At 40.8% G+C, this 17,614-nt stretch overlaps 1 protein-coding gene across 1 annotated transcript in view; it reads left to right on the top strand.

Moving 5' to 3' along the window:
• Positions 1 to 16,997, top strand: part of galns (galactosamine (N-acetyl)-6-sulfatase) — a 55,631-nt gene extending 38,634 nt beyond the window's left edge. Inside the window, 2 exon segments of the mRNA XM_036584424.1 lie at positions 11,699 to 11,816; positions 16,712 to 16,997. Coding sequence (XP_036440317.1) covers positions 11,699 to 11,816; positions 16,712 to 16,798 — 205 coding nt within the window. The 3' untranslated portion in view covers positions 16,799 to 16,997.
• The last annotated feature ends 617 nt before the right edge of the window (positions 16,998 to 17,614 follow it).

Raw genomic sequence — 17,614 nt, 5'->3', positions numbered from 1 at the left:
TACATCTGTGGTACCTGACAAATTGTGTAAATTTGATGTTTTGCACAACTGTTCCTTTAAATTGAACAGTATAAGCCATATCGCCCCCTATGGCTCCTGTAGTGTTTTGCAATCTGCTGGATTGCCTTTGTGGGTCATATAAAAACTATACGTCATTGTAAAGTGCTCTTTAAATGAACCGATAGAAGCCATATCACCCTCTGTGCTTTCTGTGCAGTCTCTCAGAATGACCACGTGGATCAACTAAAAATTGTTCAGTATTATAGAGCATTTTTAAATTAAATAATAGAGGCCATAATGATCGATATGCTTCCTATAACTATTGCAATCTGACAGTTTGACTGTTTGGATCACAAAAACATTACAGAGCACTTCTTAAAGGAACAGTAAAAAATCTTAGCCCAGATGAAGTTCAGCAGCCAAGATGTCCAAATTTCTCTTTTATGGTGTGGAACTCAAACTACTAGGGTAACTTTACTAATAAACACTAGAACTCAATAGTCACCCAAATAGCCCAAATCTGTAAAGGTCATGCCTAACCCTAACCCTAGATTTCCCGAGGTGGTTTAGTGCTGGAAATGACTCACTGTGAGCTGTAATAATGAAGAAAACCTGTTCAGGATTGATCTTGGATATTTTCTCTGTATAATTGTCACAAATAATGGTTCCAGTTCACTCCTGAGTTGGTTTGTGTATCTTTCTGAAGCTTTTTGTGATTTTTTTTTTTTTTATGGAAACAATTTGGGCCATCTGGGTGCCTATTGAATCCTAGTGTTTGTTAGCAATGTTAGCCTCATAGCTCACGTTTTAAACTAAAGCTCACGTTTTAAACTAAAGAAACCATCTTGGGTACCTGACAAATTGTGTAAATTTGATATTCCGCCAAACTATTGCTTTAAATTGAACAGTATAAACCATATCGCCCTCTATGGCTCCTGTGGTGTTTCGCAATCTGCTTTTGTGGATCATTATAAACATTATAAATCATTATAGAGTGCTTTAAATGAACCGATAGAAGCCATATCGCCCCAAACAATGATTCTAGATCAGCACTCTGACTCCTGAGGTGGTTTGTGAAAAAAGTTTTGTTGATGTATTTTTATGGAGGCGATTCGGGCCATTTTGGGTGACTATTGAGTCCTAGTGTTTGTTAGCAATGTTAGCCTCATAGCTCACGTTTAAACTAAAGAAGCAAAATGTAGACTCTAAACACGTCTCAGCCAATCAGCTACATTAACAGCTAACTATTCCATTAAAGCCATATCGCCCCCTCTGGCTCCTGTGGTGTTTCACAATCTGCTGGTTTGCCTTTGTGGATCACATAAACATTATAAATCACTTTTTAAAAGATATAATAGAAACCACATTGCCTGTGTTTACAATCTGTGGATTGTATGAGCATTATAAAGCATTATAGAGTGCTTTTAAATGAAGTACTTGAGGCCACATTGCTCCCTACACTGTATTGCAGTTGTGCTTTTATTTTTAGGTAAATGACACAATCAACTTTTGCATAATCAGTGTTCTCCACACCTCATCAGATTGGTCCAGTGATTGTTGCAGGCCTACTGCTGTCTGACTCATTCCCTGACCACAGCCTGCTGGTGAGAGGGGAGGAGGAGGTGAGGGGGGGCGCAGGACTGAATCTGTCAGATCGATACTGATTCCGGCGCTGGCCGAGCGCTGCAGATTGATCCGTGCAGTCTGAAGGAGGCTGATTAATCGCCGCTCTTTGTGATTGCAAACAGCACCTTTAAAGATCGCTATCTGCACACGCACCGCCGGCGGATAAAATTGCAAGACAGATTGTTCTGACGGAGATGGAAGGAGATGCTGGTTAATGGACACTCTCGCGGTCATCCAAGCGCGGTCCGGTCAGAGTTAAACGCACTTGAAAATGCAGAGGTCACAGAAAACGGAAATCTGACCAGATAGTCATGAATACGGAAAAGGCTTTGAGATGAAACGGCGCATTAGAAGGCACTGTGTGTTTAAAGCAGCTGTGTGTGATGAACTCTGGCTTTAATGTTGTGGTTCTCTTTGTGGAGACGAGCGCGATTTACCATCAACCTCCAACCCTGATGCTGTCTGCTCACTGACGGAGCTGAGCTGAGCTGCCTCTGTTCGCTTTTTTCAGTGAGATTAGCTCTCTATCCTCAGGCTACTGACATCCCTCTGGGCTCTCTCTCTCTCTCTCTCTCTCTCTCTCACACACACACACACACACACACACTCTCTCTCACTGTCTCTCTCTATTTTTTTCTGTCTGACTTTCTCCTCTCTCTCTCTCGCTCTCTCACACTGTCTCTCTATTTTCTCCTCCTTCTGTCTCTCTCTGCCTCTCCCTCTGTCTGTCTTTCTTTCTCCTCTCTCTTTCTCTCTCTCCCTCTCTTTTTCTCTCTCACTCCAAACTGTTTATCACATACACACAATCTATGTATCAATCATCTTGCCCCTCTCTCTCTCTCTCTCTCTCTTACTCTGTCTCTCCCACTCTGTCTGTCTCTCTCTCTTTCTCTGTCTCATTTGTCTAACCCTCTTTCTCTCTCTCTCTCTCTCTCTCTCTCTCTCTCTCTCTCACACAGACACACACACACACACTCTCTCACTGTCTCTCTCTATTTTCTCCTCCTTCTTTCTGTGTCTCCCTTTATCTGTCTGTCTGTCTTTCTTCTCTCTCTCTCTCTCTCGCTCTCTCACACTGTCTCTCTATTTTCTCCTCCTTCTGTCTCTCTCTGCCTCTCCCTCTGTCTGTCTTTCTCCTCTCTCTCTCTCTCGCTCTCACACTGTCTATTTTCTCCTCCTTCTGTCTCTCTCTACCTCTCTCTCTATCTGTCTTTCTTTCTCCTCTCTCTCTTCCTTTCACTCTCTCGTCCTCTCACTCTCTTTCTCTGTCTCGTTTGTCTCATTCTCTCTTGCTCTCTTTCTCTCTCCCTCTCTCTCAGTCTCTCCCTCTGTCTCTCTCTATTTTCTCCTCCTTCTCTCTCTCTCTGCCTCTCCCTCTGTCTGTCTTTCTTTTTCCTCTCTCTTTCTCTCTCTCCCTCTCTTATTCTCTCTCACTCCAAACTGTTTATCACATACACACAATCTGTGTATCAGTCATCTTGCCTCTCTCTCTCTCTCTCTCTCTCTCTCTCTCTCTCACTCTGTCTCTCCCACTCTCTCTGTCTCTCTTCTCTCTTTCTCTCTCTCTTTCTCTCTCTCTCTGTCTCTCTCTCTAACTCTGTCTCTCCCACTCTCTCTGTCTCTCTTCTCTCTTTCTCTCTATCTTTCTCTCTCTCTCTCTCCTCTCTTACTCTGTCTCTCCCCCTCTCTCTGTCTCTCTTCTCTCTCCCTCTCTACTCCTTCTCCGTCTCATTTGTCTCACTCTCTCTTGCTCTCTCTTTCTCTTTCTCTCTTGTTCTTTCTCTCTCTCCTTCTGTTTCTTTCTCTCTCCCCCACTCTCTGTATCTCTTTTTTCCTCACTCGCTCTCCCAAACTATCATATACACACAATCTATTTATCAATCATCTTGCCTCTCTCTCTCTTACACACTCTCTCTCTCTCTCTCTCTCTCTGTCTCTCTCTCTCTCTCTCTCTCTCTATATATATATATATATATATATATTTCTCTCTCCCTCTCCCTCTTTCTCGTTTACTGTGCCTTTCTTTTTCTATCTCTATTTCTGTTTCTTTCTCTTTTACTCTTGCTCCCTCTATTTCTCTGTTGCTCTCTCTCTCCAGCTTTATCACACACATGCACACACACACAATCTCTTTATTTATCTGTCCTCCTGCCTCCCTCTCTCTTCCTCTGTCTCTCTCTCTCTTTCTCTCTCCATCTCTCTCTTTCTCTCTTACTCTCCCTCTCTATTTTTCTATCTCTATATCTTTCTTTCTCTTTTACTCTTGCTCTTTCTCTCGATTTCTCTTTATCACACACATGCACACACACAATCTCTTTATTTATCTGTCCCCCTGCCTCTCTCTCTCTATCTCTCTTTCCTGCACACAATTACAGTCTTCCCTTTTATCTCGTAAAGGCATCTCATGCCCATACACACAAGTGCACTCTCTCCCTGTTTCACTCTTTAACCCTCTCCGTTCTCTCCTCCTTTTTCCTCTATCCCCTTCTATCCTCTATCCTCTTCCTCTTGTCTCTTTCTTCATTTTTACCCCTCAACAGCCCCCCCATTCCTTCTCGCTCTTGAAGGGAGATGGAATAATTAAACATTAATGTTGTTTTTGATCTCTCCATCCCTTTTTGCTTGACTGGACTCGAGCCCCACTAGAGCGAGAGGGAAAAAAGATTCTCCAAAGAAATCAATAACTGTGTTGAACGCAGGAGAATTTATTTGGCTGGCTTTCAGAGAGTGGTCTCGCAGTGTCGCACTTTAACCCTCCCCATTCCTCCAGTGTTTGTGAGTGTGTGTGTGTTTGGAGGAAGGCGTCTTTGGAAATGCCTGAGTGGGCTCTGCACTCCTCTCTCTCCTCTCTCTCTCTCTCTCTCTCTCTCTCTGTCTCTCTCTCTCTCTCTCTCTCTCTCTCTCTGTCCCATTGTCAGGCCCTGTGCTCCCTGGGCTCCCAGCTGGAGCGGCCGAGCTCATTAATCTCTGTCTGCACCTAAAGAGCCACTTAAGATGATGTAGAGCCTGTCTGTACACATACCTCCAGTCCTGTGGCAGGCTGACAGCACATCCCAACCAAACACGGCGCATCCCAAACCAGCGCGGTATATTCCAACACAGTACAGCATATCCCAACCCAACACAGCTTATCCCGACACAACGTGGTCCGTCCCAAACCAACACGGCATATCCCAACACAATACAGCACATCCCAACCCAACACGGCATATCCCAACACAACATAGCACAACCCAGCATAGCATATTCCAACACAACGTGGCACATCCCAAACCAACACAGCATATCCTGATAAAATACAGCACATCCCAAACCAACACGGCATATCCCAACACAACATAGCACATCCCAACCCAACACAACATCCCAAATCAGTTGGTTGGAATGAGCTGGGATCCAGCACAGCCCATCCCAAACCAATCCAACACATCCCAAACTAACCTGACACATCTCCCAACCAGACACAGCACATGCCCATGCCAACACATATGAACCTAATATGGCATATCTCATCCTAGCATAGCATATTTCATCTCGGCATAACACCTCCCATCCTGATAGCACATCCAAGCCAAGCATGGCATAGCCCAATACAGTGCAGCATATCCCAACCCAACACAGCACATCACTGTACATATCCCAACACAATACAGTACGTCACACCAACACATCCCAACCCTAACATAACATGTCCCATCTCAACCTGGCACATCCCATTCTGACATGGCACATATCAACCCAACATCATCATTTCAGTCCAGCACAGCCCATCCCAAACCAATCCAACACATCCCAAACTAACCTGGCTCATCCCCCAACCAGACATGGCCCATGCTCATCCCAGCACATCTCAAATTAATATTTCATCTCAACATAGCACTTCCCATCCTATTGCAACACATCCCAACACAACTCGGACCCATCATAGCACATGCCCATCCCAGCACAGCATATCCCAAACCAACCTGGCACATCCCAAACCAAATCCAGCACACCCAGAACAGACAGCATATCCCATCACAGCAATCCCAACCATAACAACACATCTTAATCCAAACAGCATATCCCAGCATATGTGCCAATTCAGAACTCCACATTCCAACTCGACACATGCCATCCCAACACAGTGCATAGCATCCTTACACAACAACCCAGCACCGCCCATTCCAAACTAACATAGCCCAGCCCAACACAGCACATCTCATCCCAACATCCCACCTAAACCCAGAACATCCCAGCTCATTCCAACCCATCTTGACCCAAAAACAACATATTCCCACCCAACATGGCAATCTCAAGCCAACACGGCACATCACAACTCAAAACATAGCTTATCCTAAACTGAAACCCTGGCACATGCCAACCCAACACAGCACATCCCAAACCAACACAGCACATGCCAACCCAACACAGCACATCCCAGCTCAACCTGGCACCTCCCAACCCAACACAGCATGTCTCATCCCAACATCCAAGCTCAACACGGTGTATCCCATCCAATCAAAGTACACCCCTGTCCAAACTTTACACTGCCACCCAACCACTGCACATCCCAGCCCAACGTTCTCTCTCCCACACTGCTTCATCCAACACTGGTCATTACTGCTGCCACATTATGAAGGATACTGAGGTCATTTTGCCTGTTCGTCAATGCTAATTACCTTTATTCTCACTGGATTCTTTTCTCCTCAAAGGGGTTTTACTGAGCACAAAACCCAAAAACTGATCACGTATTCCATCATCTTCCACTGCCTTACATTTGAAGACCCTTTCACCTCAACTCTACCTCGTTATTATAACAGGGCCATTCTTGGATGTCATTGGGATGATGAATGAGAGGGTTAGCGCTGCTCTGACCTCTTTTCTGACCACACTAACCAGAATGACTGACCGAAATGGACACAGGCCCTGTCCCAGCTGCCTAAATCCTCAGCCCCAACTTCCCCCACCCCACCCAGTGGCCCTGCCACCCTGCAGCGAGCACTTAAGCCCTGCGGCTAATGTAGCCAGCGGCTCGAGCCTCATCTGCTGCCGACAAGCGTTTCAGCCTCCAATCAATAGTCCTCACTGAATTGCTCAATTTCCACAGGGGAGAGAGGGAGACGGGGAGAGAAAGGGCAGAGGTATTTGATTGTCTCTTCAGCTCAATTCCCCCGTCTTCTGCCAAGTGTATGCACGTGTCAGTTGACTTCTTTTATTTATCCACTCAGTTGTGCCTGTGTTTTGTTCGCGTGAGTGCTGATATGGGGTACTTGTTTTTATTGCGTTCCCCTTGCACAGTAGAGCATTTGCAAGTACTGCGTTTGTGTGCGAGTGTTGGTAGTGGAGGGGTTGTGAATCACTAATCAGTTTGGTGACACCTGAGCAATACCCCTGCCCCCTGGGTGCCATGCATTATAAATCAAAAGCCCGCATTTGCATGCAGTGTTATTATAATTTATGCCTCTGCGCTTGCAGTGGGGAATCTGTGGGTTAGGACTGGAAGTGATGCTAACGAACCGTGCTGACTGAGGATTTTTCATTGTTCGCCTGGACCCTCAGCATAAATAAACATGCTGGCATTAATTATTGATTCAGGACTTTAAGGGTCCAGAGGTTCAGTCCGCTGTAGTAAATGTAGACGCCAGATCCTTTGTCAAACCATCTGACACCTACTGTACATGAAACCCAGCGTTTCACTGCGCTTGATCACATCTTTCCATCTTTCTAATGTATGAATGGATCAAACATTCGCTCTCGGGAGGTGATGAAGTGATGAAGGACGCTGCTTTTGGCTCCGTTTCACATCCTGTTTGTCTCTGTCAGACTCCAGATTTGTATCACAGGCCTAAGTTCAAACAGCTGATTAAACAGACTGTCCTGCTCCCTCAGGAACTTTTAGCACAGTCAGAACCTTTATGAACTTTTTTGTATAATCCAGCCGGATCAAAATATGCTAGATGAATGATAGAAAAGTGATAGGTTAGTGATAGAAGAGTGACGCATTAGTGATAGAAAAGTGATAGTGGAGTAGTAGATTAGTGACAGGGCAGTGATAGTGGTAGAGTGATAGAGGAGTGATGCATTAGTGATAGAAAAGTGATAGGTTGGTGATAGAAGAGTGATGCATTAGTGATAGAAAAGTGATAGTGGAGTAGTAGATTAGTGACAGGGGAGTGATAGTGGTAGAGTGATAGAGGAGTGATGCATTAGTGATAGAAAAGTGATAGTGGAGTAGTAGATTAGTAATGGGAGTGATAGTGGTAGAGTGATAGAGGAGTGATGCATTAGTGATAGAAAAGTGATAGTGGAGTGTTAGTTATAGCGTGATGCAGGAGCGATAGATTAGTAGTAGAAAGATAGAAAAGTGATAAACGAGTGGTAGAAGAACAATAGAGTGATAGAGGAGTGGTAGATTAGTGACAGGGAAGTGATAGTGGTAGAGTGATAGAGGAGTGATGCTTCAGTGATAGATTATTGAAATGATTGATAGTGGAGTGTTACATTAGTTATAGGGTGATACAGAAGCGATAGATTAGTAGTAGAGAGATAGAAGAGTGATAAATAATTGGTAGAAGAACAATAGAGTGGTAGAGGACTGATAGATTAGTGATAGAAGAGTGAAGCATTAGTAATAGAAGAATGATAGTGGAGTGTTTGATTAGTTACAGGGTGAATCAGAAGCAATAGATTAGTATAAAGGGATAGAAGAGTGATAAACAAGTGTAGAAGAACAATAGAGTGATAGAGGAGTGGTAGAGGAGTGAAGCATTAGTGATAGCAGAGTGATAGTGGAGTGTTAGATTAGTCATAGGGTCATACAGGAGTGTTAGATTAGAGTTTGAGAGATAGAAGAGTGGTACAAAGAGTGGTAAATGAGTGGTACAAAGACAATAGAGTGATATAGGACTGATAGATTAGTGATAGAGGAGTGAAGCGTTAGTGACAGAAAAGTGATAGTTGAGTGTTAGTTATAGGGTGATACAGGAGCGATTGATTAGTGGTAAAGAGATAGAAGAGTGATTAATGAGTGGTAGAAGAATAACAGAGTGATAGAGGACTGATAGATTAGTGGTGAAGTGGTAGATTAATTATAGGGGAGTGATAGTGGTAGAGTGATAGAGGAGTGATGCATTAGTTATGGATTATTGATATAAATGTGATAGTGGAGCATTCGATTAGTTATAGGGTGATAGAAGAGCATTAGTGGTGGAAAGTGAAGAGTGATAGAGCACTGATGGAGTAGTGATAGAGTGATAGTGAGGGATAGAAGAATGATGTATTAGTGATGGAGAGGCAACAGAGAAAGGCTGTATTATTGACAGAGGAGTGATATATTAGTGGTAGAGTTATAGATTAGTGAAAGGGAGTGATAGAAAATAGGTTTGTGATAGAGGAGTGAGAGATCAGTGATAGAGGAGTGATATATTAGCAATAGAAGACTGAAAGATTAGTGCTTTGAGGTGAGTCACAAAGGAGTGATATTTTATTGATAGAAGAGTGATTGCGGAGAGATATTAGTGACAGAGCAGTGATAGAATAGTGATAGAAGAATGATAGAGGAGTGAGATGGAAGTGATGGCATGAAAGAGTAAATGTTTAGCAATAGAGGAGTGGCAGAAGAGTGATACAGGAATAACTGGGGAATAATAGAGTGATAGAAGTGACAGAGGAGCAGTGGAATAGTGACTGGGGAGTGATAGCAATATAGAAGCGATACATTAGTGGTAGAGTGATAGAGAGCAAGAGGGGTGATGGAGTGAAAGAGGAGTGATATAGAGAAGGAGGAGCAGGTGTTCTTGTGTGGCGGAAGCCCCCTGCTCCCCCCCAGGAGACGGAGGAGTGAACGGGGTGAAGGTGTGAATGGGACAGAGCCTAGGGTTATTACACTAATTGACCTCTCACCCTGCACAGGCACACTCATGCACACACACTCCCCAGGGGCCAATCAGAAGGCTCCGTTTGGGAGGGGGCTTCGGAGGGATGTTTGGGGGGGGGCTGGAGGGACGGAGCTGACACAGGTGCTGCCTGCCGCTGTATTAAGGGCGTAATTGCTGTGGTGATATTTGTCTACTGTGTGTGTGTGTGTGTGTGTGTGTGTGTGTGTGTGTGTGTGTGCACTCGCATGCTCTGAGGATCCCATTAACCCTACAGGTCCTATAGAGGACAGAGCTCTTCTCTGAGCCACGGGGGGTCTTCTGTGTGTGTGTGTGTGTGTGTGTGGCCCAGGTTTACAGCAGGCTGTCCAACACACAAAGAATGAAAGCAGAATGGGGTCAGTCCATTAGTTTCGGATGTGTCTGAGCGAAGATGTTATGTACCGTATGACTGTGAAAGGAAGGTTTGCGTATGTTTAGTGTTGACCTTTTTCCTCTAAAACATGAGTCAAAGTTATTGAACCCATGGCTTTTGGCAAAATAACAGTACTTCTCCTGTGCCTGGTGATGGTTAACTGAGTTTCCATGGTAACAGCGACGTCCCTCAACGACGGTAAAAACTTCACCCTTACAGAAAAGTGTCTAAAACCTCACACGTTCATACGTGGACACATGCAACATCATGTGAACAATATGTAATCACATGACATCATGTTCGGAAACATGCTTTTTCACATGTGATCACTTTTTCATGTGATCTCACATTTTTTTAATACATTTTTCAAACGTACAGTTGTAGGCAAAAGTTGTTGATTTTCTAAGGGGAAGTAAGTGAACATCCTTTTTAGGGAACAAACATATATGTGGTGCATTTTAGGTCACAATTTCGAATTATTTACCGAGTTTGACACATTGGAAAAAAATAAAACACAATGTAAAGTGCGGCGTAACTTTTGCACATGTTGTATTTTTCCCAGTGGGTTAAATTCAGCAAAAAGGCAGTAATTGTGCATTAAAATGTGCAGGAGTGTATTCTCTGTAGAGGATGTGTTAACTTATTTACACTTAGACATTCAAGAAAAAGTGCAGTTTGACCAGAGGTGTTCAAACTTTTGTGTACAGCTGTATATTGTCTAGCCTTAAAGTACAGATAATGCATGATATTCATGTTTAAATTCCCTTTAGGAGCCTTTAAAAGGTCCATATCCTACATCCCTTGTATATTTGCATACATATTTTTCTTCCCGATGTCCACGTGTGTGTGTGTGTATATATATATATATATATATATATATATATATATATATATATATATATATATATATAAACGTGTGTTTAAGGTTGTAGTAACTAACAGGCTCCTGCAGATGGCGTTGCACAAGGATGATAAATCAGGCTATAAATACCTGCGGGGTGTGTGGTGGGATTCATAGATTGAGAAAAGGTGGTACAGTGCAGTAAATGTCTTGTTCAGTGTGTGGAAAATGGGTTGCAAAGCAGATGTTAATGATTGGAAGGGAGCGATTTCATTTGGGCGGCCAAAGGCCACAGTGTGAAGAAAGTAGCTGAATTTACAGGTGTATTGAAGTGTACGGTCATACGGGTCGACCGGCAGTGGCAGAAATCCCAGTCTACAGGAAATTCTCATCATAACTGTAGCCGAAAGACGAAACTGACGGACAGGGAGCACTGGAATTCTTGCCTGGAAGCAAAGCAATTTTTAGTCACAGGCTCACCAGACAAGAAAACTAGTCACCACCTTAAACATATATATATATATATATATATATATATATATATGGTATCAGTTCTTTTACCTCCTCTACTCCTGTTATTGGTCGTATGCTGTAGTAATGTTTCCTAAAGCATGCTGACCCCCTGTTCTTCTGCTTTTGAGTGTGTGCTGCCATGCCTGACTCCTGTTCATCTGAAGTGTATAACCATTCACTGGGCTGTGTGTGTGTGTGTGTGTGTGTGTGTGTGTGTGTGTGTGTGTGTGTGTGTGGGAGGTGGAAGCAATGGCTCGAGTGTCCTTGACTCCGCTGAAGAGCCGGGCTCTTTGTGTATATGTGAACGTGGCTGAATTGATGGTCCAATGCGATTGCCCTGCTTCGGCGTGCGTATGATTGGTTTTGTTCATGCTGCTTCAAGTACATTTCTTTCTCTTTTCTCTCTACCTCCCTCCCCCACCCTTCTCCCCCCCCCCTCTCTCTCAGTGTCCTATCTGAAGAGTATCAGGCCGTTTTGAGGCGTGTTACTTCGGTCGTGGAGCAGCATCAGAAGACCTTGATTCCTGGTCAGCCTCAGCTGAACATGTGTGACCTGGCAGTGATGGTAAAACAAACTGCTTTATCCCTTTATCGCTTTAATCTCCTGTTCTCATCTCTGCCTCAGCTAAGGCTGCGCAGTATCAGTACATTCCAATATTGTGATATTTTCCAAGTATATCATGGGATCAGTTGATATTTAAATTCACCAGTCAAGTTAATGAACCCCTGCTTCCTGAGTGCTGCTACTCTGTGCTAAAATAATGTCTTACAGACCTGATTAACTTGTTTTGATTGGACGTTTTTGTTATAAGTGTCTTAAAATGACACCAAACCGAAACTTACAGTACTGTAAATGGGCTCATACTGCATATCGCTGCTGTCGGAACAAAAACTTGTGTCTCTATTTTTGTCATTTTTTGGTTTTTATCATGATTTGAAAATCCCTGTTGACCTTTACATTGTGTGCAAATTTCATGATGAATGGACCAAAAGAAACGGCCCAAAATGACTTGGAAAGACGTCTGGTTCCATTGACTTACATTAAAAGTAATGTACGTTTTTCCTTCTCCTGTAAAGTTACCATTTTGGAGATACGAGGTTTTGTTCCGACAACAGCAATATTTAGTTTTTATATATAATTTATATAGTGTTCTTTCAAAACAATCTGAAGCAGCCAGCAAACCACATACGTTATGAATACTATCAATACCTCTACAGCTATAAACGAGTATTGTGTAATGCTTATTTTTCTCCTTTTCCTCTTTATATTTAATAACATTGATTTGAAGTTATGATACACAAAAGGGTTCTTTTTCTTTTTTATACAGTCAGTTTTCACAGGTAGGAAACTGATCTGGATGATTGATTAACCTTCGTGTGAATCTTCTATTTCAGCCGTTTAATTAGAAATGCAGAGCTTGTTTAGTGCACAGATACACACATAAATATACATATACTGTTTATTATTCTGCTTATTAACATTATTTATTCTCAACTGACTTTTTCAGCCTTTTTTGTTGGGTTTATTTACTTTATCACATATAGCGTCCAGAGCTGCTGGTCAGTCAGAATTGAATTCTTCACGGCTCTTTGTGTTCTGCACTCCTCACCCCTCAGCTTCATATTTCTTTTTAAATGTTATATATTTGAGTCGGAATGGAGAGAATGAGGCAGCTGTTATGCAGTGGAGGAAGAGTCTCCCTTTGTGTTGTGTTTTGGTCTGTTAATAGCACATTAGGAACAGAGGCGGCACAGATACAGCTGTGTGACAACAGCGCCCCCAAGTGGCCAGTAGTATGTTCTTCTCAGCCAATTAGCAGCCAGTAACCTGTTAATGTCCATATTTGAAATGTTACATGTAGATCTATGAGAACACATCTTTCAGAAATGAGTCCAAATTCATCAAATGGCTAAAACTCACTTCAGTTATTACATCTACATTTATGGATTTGGCTGATGCTCTTATCTAGAGCAACTCATAATGTAATCATGTTACATAGGAAGAAGTGTGAAGAGTTAGAAATCTTGCCCAAGGACTTATTGGTGTGCATTTATTATGGTATCATAAAAGGCATCTTTTTTAAACAATAGAAAATCCAAAATTGGTTGTAAATAAAAATATGACAGTTACATATAATAAAAAAAATCTAAATGGACACTGTTAGATGTCCCTCTGAGGCAGGGGTCGGCAACCCAAATGTTAAGAGGAGCCATTTTGTCCTTTCAACAAAAATCAAACCACCTTGAGAGCCACAACATTTTATGTCCATTTTAAGTAACGTTTTACCATCTTGGCTATAAAATTTGAAGCTGGCGAATGTGAAACTGACTTAAGCTTTGCGACTTTTTAGTGTTTGACAGCTTCTTGTTGCAGATTAATCGTATCAGGAAACCAGCTGGAGTGATTATAAATGCAAATAAGTCCATAAGTCTCCAAATTATCGATGTTCATCTTAAATCATTCTCTCTGCCTTTTCGTTAGATACTAGCCAGGACAGATTGTTGTCTGTGTTGCTATGGTGACCAGCAGTCAGCGCACTAACCATCAGGGTTAAAGGATGGATTAGCAGTTCTACATTAACTCCAGCGTTTAAGATCATTTATTGTTAAACTGTGTTGAACGATCAGCAGAGCTTTATTTTACTGTAAAGGAGGATTATTTTATTTTTACCTACTAATCTAATTCTGCTGTGGAGCCACAACAGGACAGTAAAAGAGCCGCATGTCCTGCTCTGAGGTATAACTACATATAATTTAATCACTTTACTTCATCAGAACGTCTTCTGTGGTGTTTTTCCTTATCGTACTAAACTTAATTGTTGGGCATGATTGGATTGTAAGTATGGAATATGCATTCAGTTATTTGGAAACATTTTAATCATTGAGATTACATTCTTTTCTCAGTTACAACTGTTTTTCCACATGTAAAATCAATTAATAACTCCTAAACCGTGAGTTCATTTTTTCAGAGTTTGTGCTATTTTTTTCCGAAAATGTGCATATTCTCAAACTGCTCACAAAATTCTCAGTGTTAATAATGTTCAGTCTTTACACCTCCATTCCAACAAATACGGAGCTGTAGTTAATCACTTAAAGAGCTCTACACTTTGGGTAATAGGGGGAGCTACAGCATCCAAATAACTGTATCAGAACAGCTCAAACTCCTGCACAGTTTATCTAATCCTGTACAAACTCCACAGTCCTGTGCAGCGCAGCACTCTGAGTCAGCAGACAGGTGGACTTTAGTCCCTACAGGCTGATACAACATGTTGACCATTTTTCCAAATCAGCTCATATTATCAGACTCATTTAGCTTAAACTGGGCCTGCATGACTCACACAGTCGTTTGTCTCTTTACGCTCAGACACATTCACACAACACAAACCATTTTCCTGCATATAGAATATTAATATGCAGTGCTTTTCCGAAGTTTACAATCAGTATTTTTAATATGAAACCAATGTGGTTGCAGATAAATATGTAACATTATTCTAATAGGCTAATCCTGCACAGGTTTCAAAAATAGTACGATGTTAAGAAGCTCTAGAATAAAAGATTCATTTTTAATTTTAGAGAAAACTCCAGTGTCCAGAGTGATCACATTAGGGCACTGCTGCAATTTGGTCCCACTTGGCCACCTTGTAGATTTTCATGGTCTAATTCCTGTCCGTTCTGCTCGCTTTATGCTTATACATGTATTTATATTTATAGATTTATTTACCTATTTTATTTTTAATGGTGTTTTTATGTGTTTTCTTCTGGATTTATTATTGGTGCTACCCAAACGGGACATGAGTACCTCATTTCATTTCCTTTATGTAGAAACATATTTCGGAATGACAATAAATTAATCTGCATCTGAATCTGGATAAAGTTAATACACAGAATGAAAAGTGGTGCTCAAATCTCGAGGTAGAAACAGGAAACTGCTGTAAATGCATAAAAACAACATATTGTCAGCGAGTGTGTTTACATGCAGTCAATAATCGGATCATAATTGGATTTTCTGGAGTGATCTGATTATTCAAATGATCACGTAAACAGCACACTACAATCTAGAAATCTGATTAAGAAATCCGATAAAGAGGCTGGATTTTGGCTCAGTAATCAGATTTTTCAATGCATGTGAACTCTTACTCTGATTTCTTTCAGATTTCTCAGTCTGCATATCTGCGAAAACAGGTGAGAAATAAGCGAGCAGCGTTACCGCGAGACACAACCAAAGACTTTTGGAGCGACAATGAAACAACATGTTTTTAAAAAAGCCGCGGCATGACGTTTGAGTCCTTTATGTTACGTTTACATCACATCTTCTGTGAGTTTATTGGCTGTTTGTAAAGCAAAAATCTGTCTGACTCATGTAGACCGGTAGTTTCCCCATTATCTGATTACTCGAGTGCATGTAAACGTCTAGATCGGATTACTGACAAAATCTGATTTTCTGCAGTTATCGGATTATTAAGTGCATGCAGACACACTCAGTATCTTGTTCAAAATACAAAAATACTTGAAAATTTGCCATCTTAAAATGCCATACGGTGTCTAGTTTATGAAATTAAAATATTTAAAAATCTTTTATATACACAGGAGTGTATATAGACAGACATGTCAAACTCCACAGAGCCTCTACTGGCAGTAATCCTTATATTCACAGCCTCCAAACTGTGTAAATTCACTGATACCCAGATAGCTGTTTAGCTGTGTAGGTAGTACTAACGTTTAAACTATTAGCAACAACAACGGTTTATCTTTATTGTGATATACTACTACTATTAATAATAATAATAATAATAATAATAATAATCATGATCATTTTTATAGATAATTATATATAATATTATTAATACTTTATTATTATTTATTGTGATATATTCCTCTAGCAGTCATACTAGTTACATAGTAAATACTTACATACACAATAATACAGAATCTAATCTTACAACATAGAAAGAAAACAAATCTAAACACAACAGATTTACTGATGTTAACTGGCCAGAATTTAGATTTCCCGTAACCCATCCTTATACAGCCAAAATTATGGAAAAAAAAAGTTTTAAGTTTTCCAAAACAGCATAATGCCACACTAAACAGAACAGTACAGCATGATTAGGAGTACATTCATTAGTATAGTATTAGTAATATAGTAATATATATGGTTATGGATGCAGCCTCAGGATTGATTCTGGAGTCTCATCGCTGCACATTTCAGTATTTTTCTTGCTCTGATAAACCTGATTAAACTCATCAGCCCATTTATAAGCCCTTTATAAGGTTAAAACAGCAGTGTTGGAGCAGAAAACACTCATATGTGCTGTGTAGATGGACTAAAACACCAGGATTAGGAAGCTCTGCTACATCAAGTGCATCTATCTTCCTCAATTACCCCTCTGTGCTTGGAGGCCTTTCATAATAACAGTAAATATACTTATGTAAATGTGTTTTTGTGTATGTTTCTGGCAGAACTGGTCTCCTCCTGGGTGTAAGCAGCTGGGAAAGTGCCTCAAACCACCACCCTCTCAGCCGTGGAAGTGTGACTGGCCGCACTGAGGCGTCTTCTACACAAATGATCAGAACATTAAACCCTCCAGCTGATCTCTACACAGACTGGATGATCTCTTCTGCATTCATGAATGTAAAAAAGAAAAACTAAAAATTCTGTCTGCACTCATGATGATGATTTTAATCACTTTTTTTATTTTGGAGGGAATATTTTTAAAAGAACTTAATTATTTCAAACTATTGCTGTATTTTTATTTTTCTCTTTTTGACATCGTAATAAACAAATACAAGAAATGCAGCATTGTCTAAGTTTTACACATTTATATTTTCACCTTTTGCACCTGTTTGTAAATGCAAAAGAATGTGTTAATAAAGTAACAGTGCAAAACTGTATTTTATACACAAACTATGAAAAATCTTCCTTTATTTGTTTGTCTGTTTATTACATTATATATGTATTTTTTTCCAAAAGTTACATTTTTCATAGAGTTTCTTAAACGTATTCCGAATAAGAACTTACTCTAAGCAAAACGTTATTTACAGCAACAATAGCTTGGGTGTAATTTCCTCTCAGAATCTGTGCATTGATTGTTTTTGGTATAGCTTTGGGCCTTATGTTTAAATGTTTTTTAGATAAATCTTAACATTATACAAAAAAGTCTGTGACACTCTTGTCTACATACATACATACACACTTTTTTTTCTTCCTCATTCCATAGAGCACCCTTATTATAAATGTATACCCCTACCAGTATCAATGTCAATTTTTATTATTGTTTAATCTTAACTTTTACATTTATTTTACATTTATTTGTAGTTAATTTTCATATATTTTTAAAAGTGATTGTGAGGGAATTTTATTGT

This window comes from Colossoma macropomum, unplaced genomic scaffold, assembly GCF_904425465.1.
Source record: "Colossoma macropomum unplaced genomic scaffold, Colossoma_macropomum, whole genome shotgun sequence".
Taxonomy (NCBI): domain Eukaryota; kingdom Metazoa; phylum Chordata; class Actinopteri; order Characiformes; family Serrasalmidae; genus Colossoma; species Colossoma macropomum.
The sequence above is the reverse complement of the archived record's forward strand: the minus strand, read 5'-3'. Positions and strand labels throughout refer to the sequence as shown.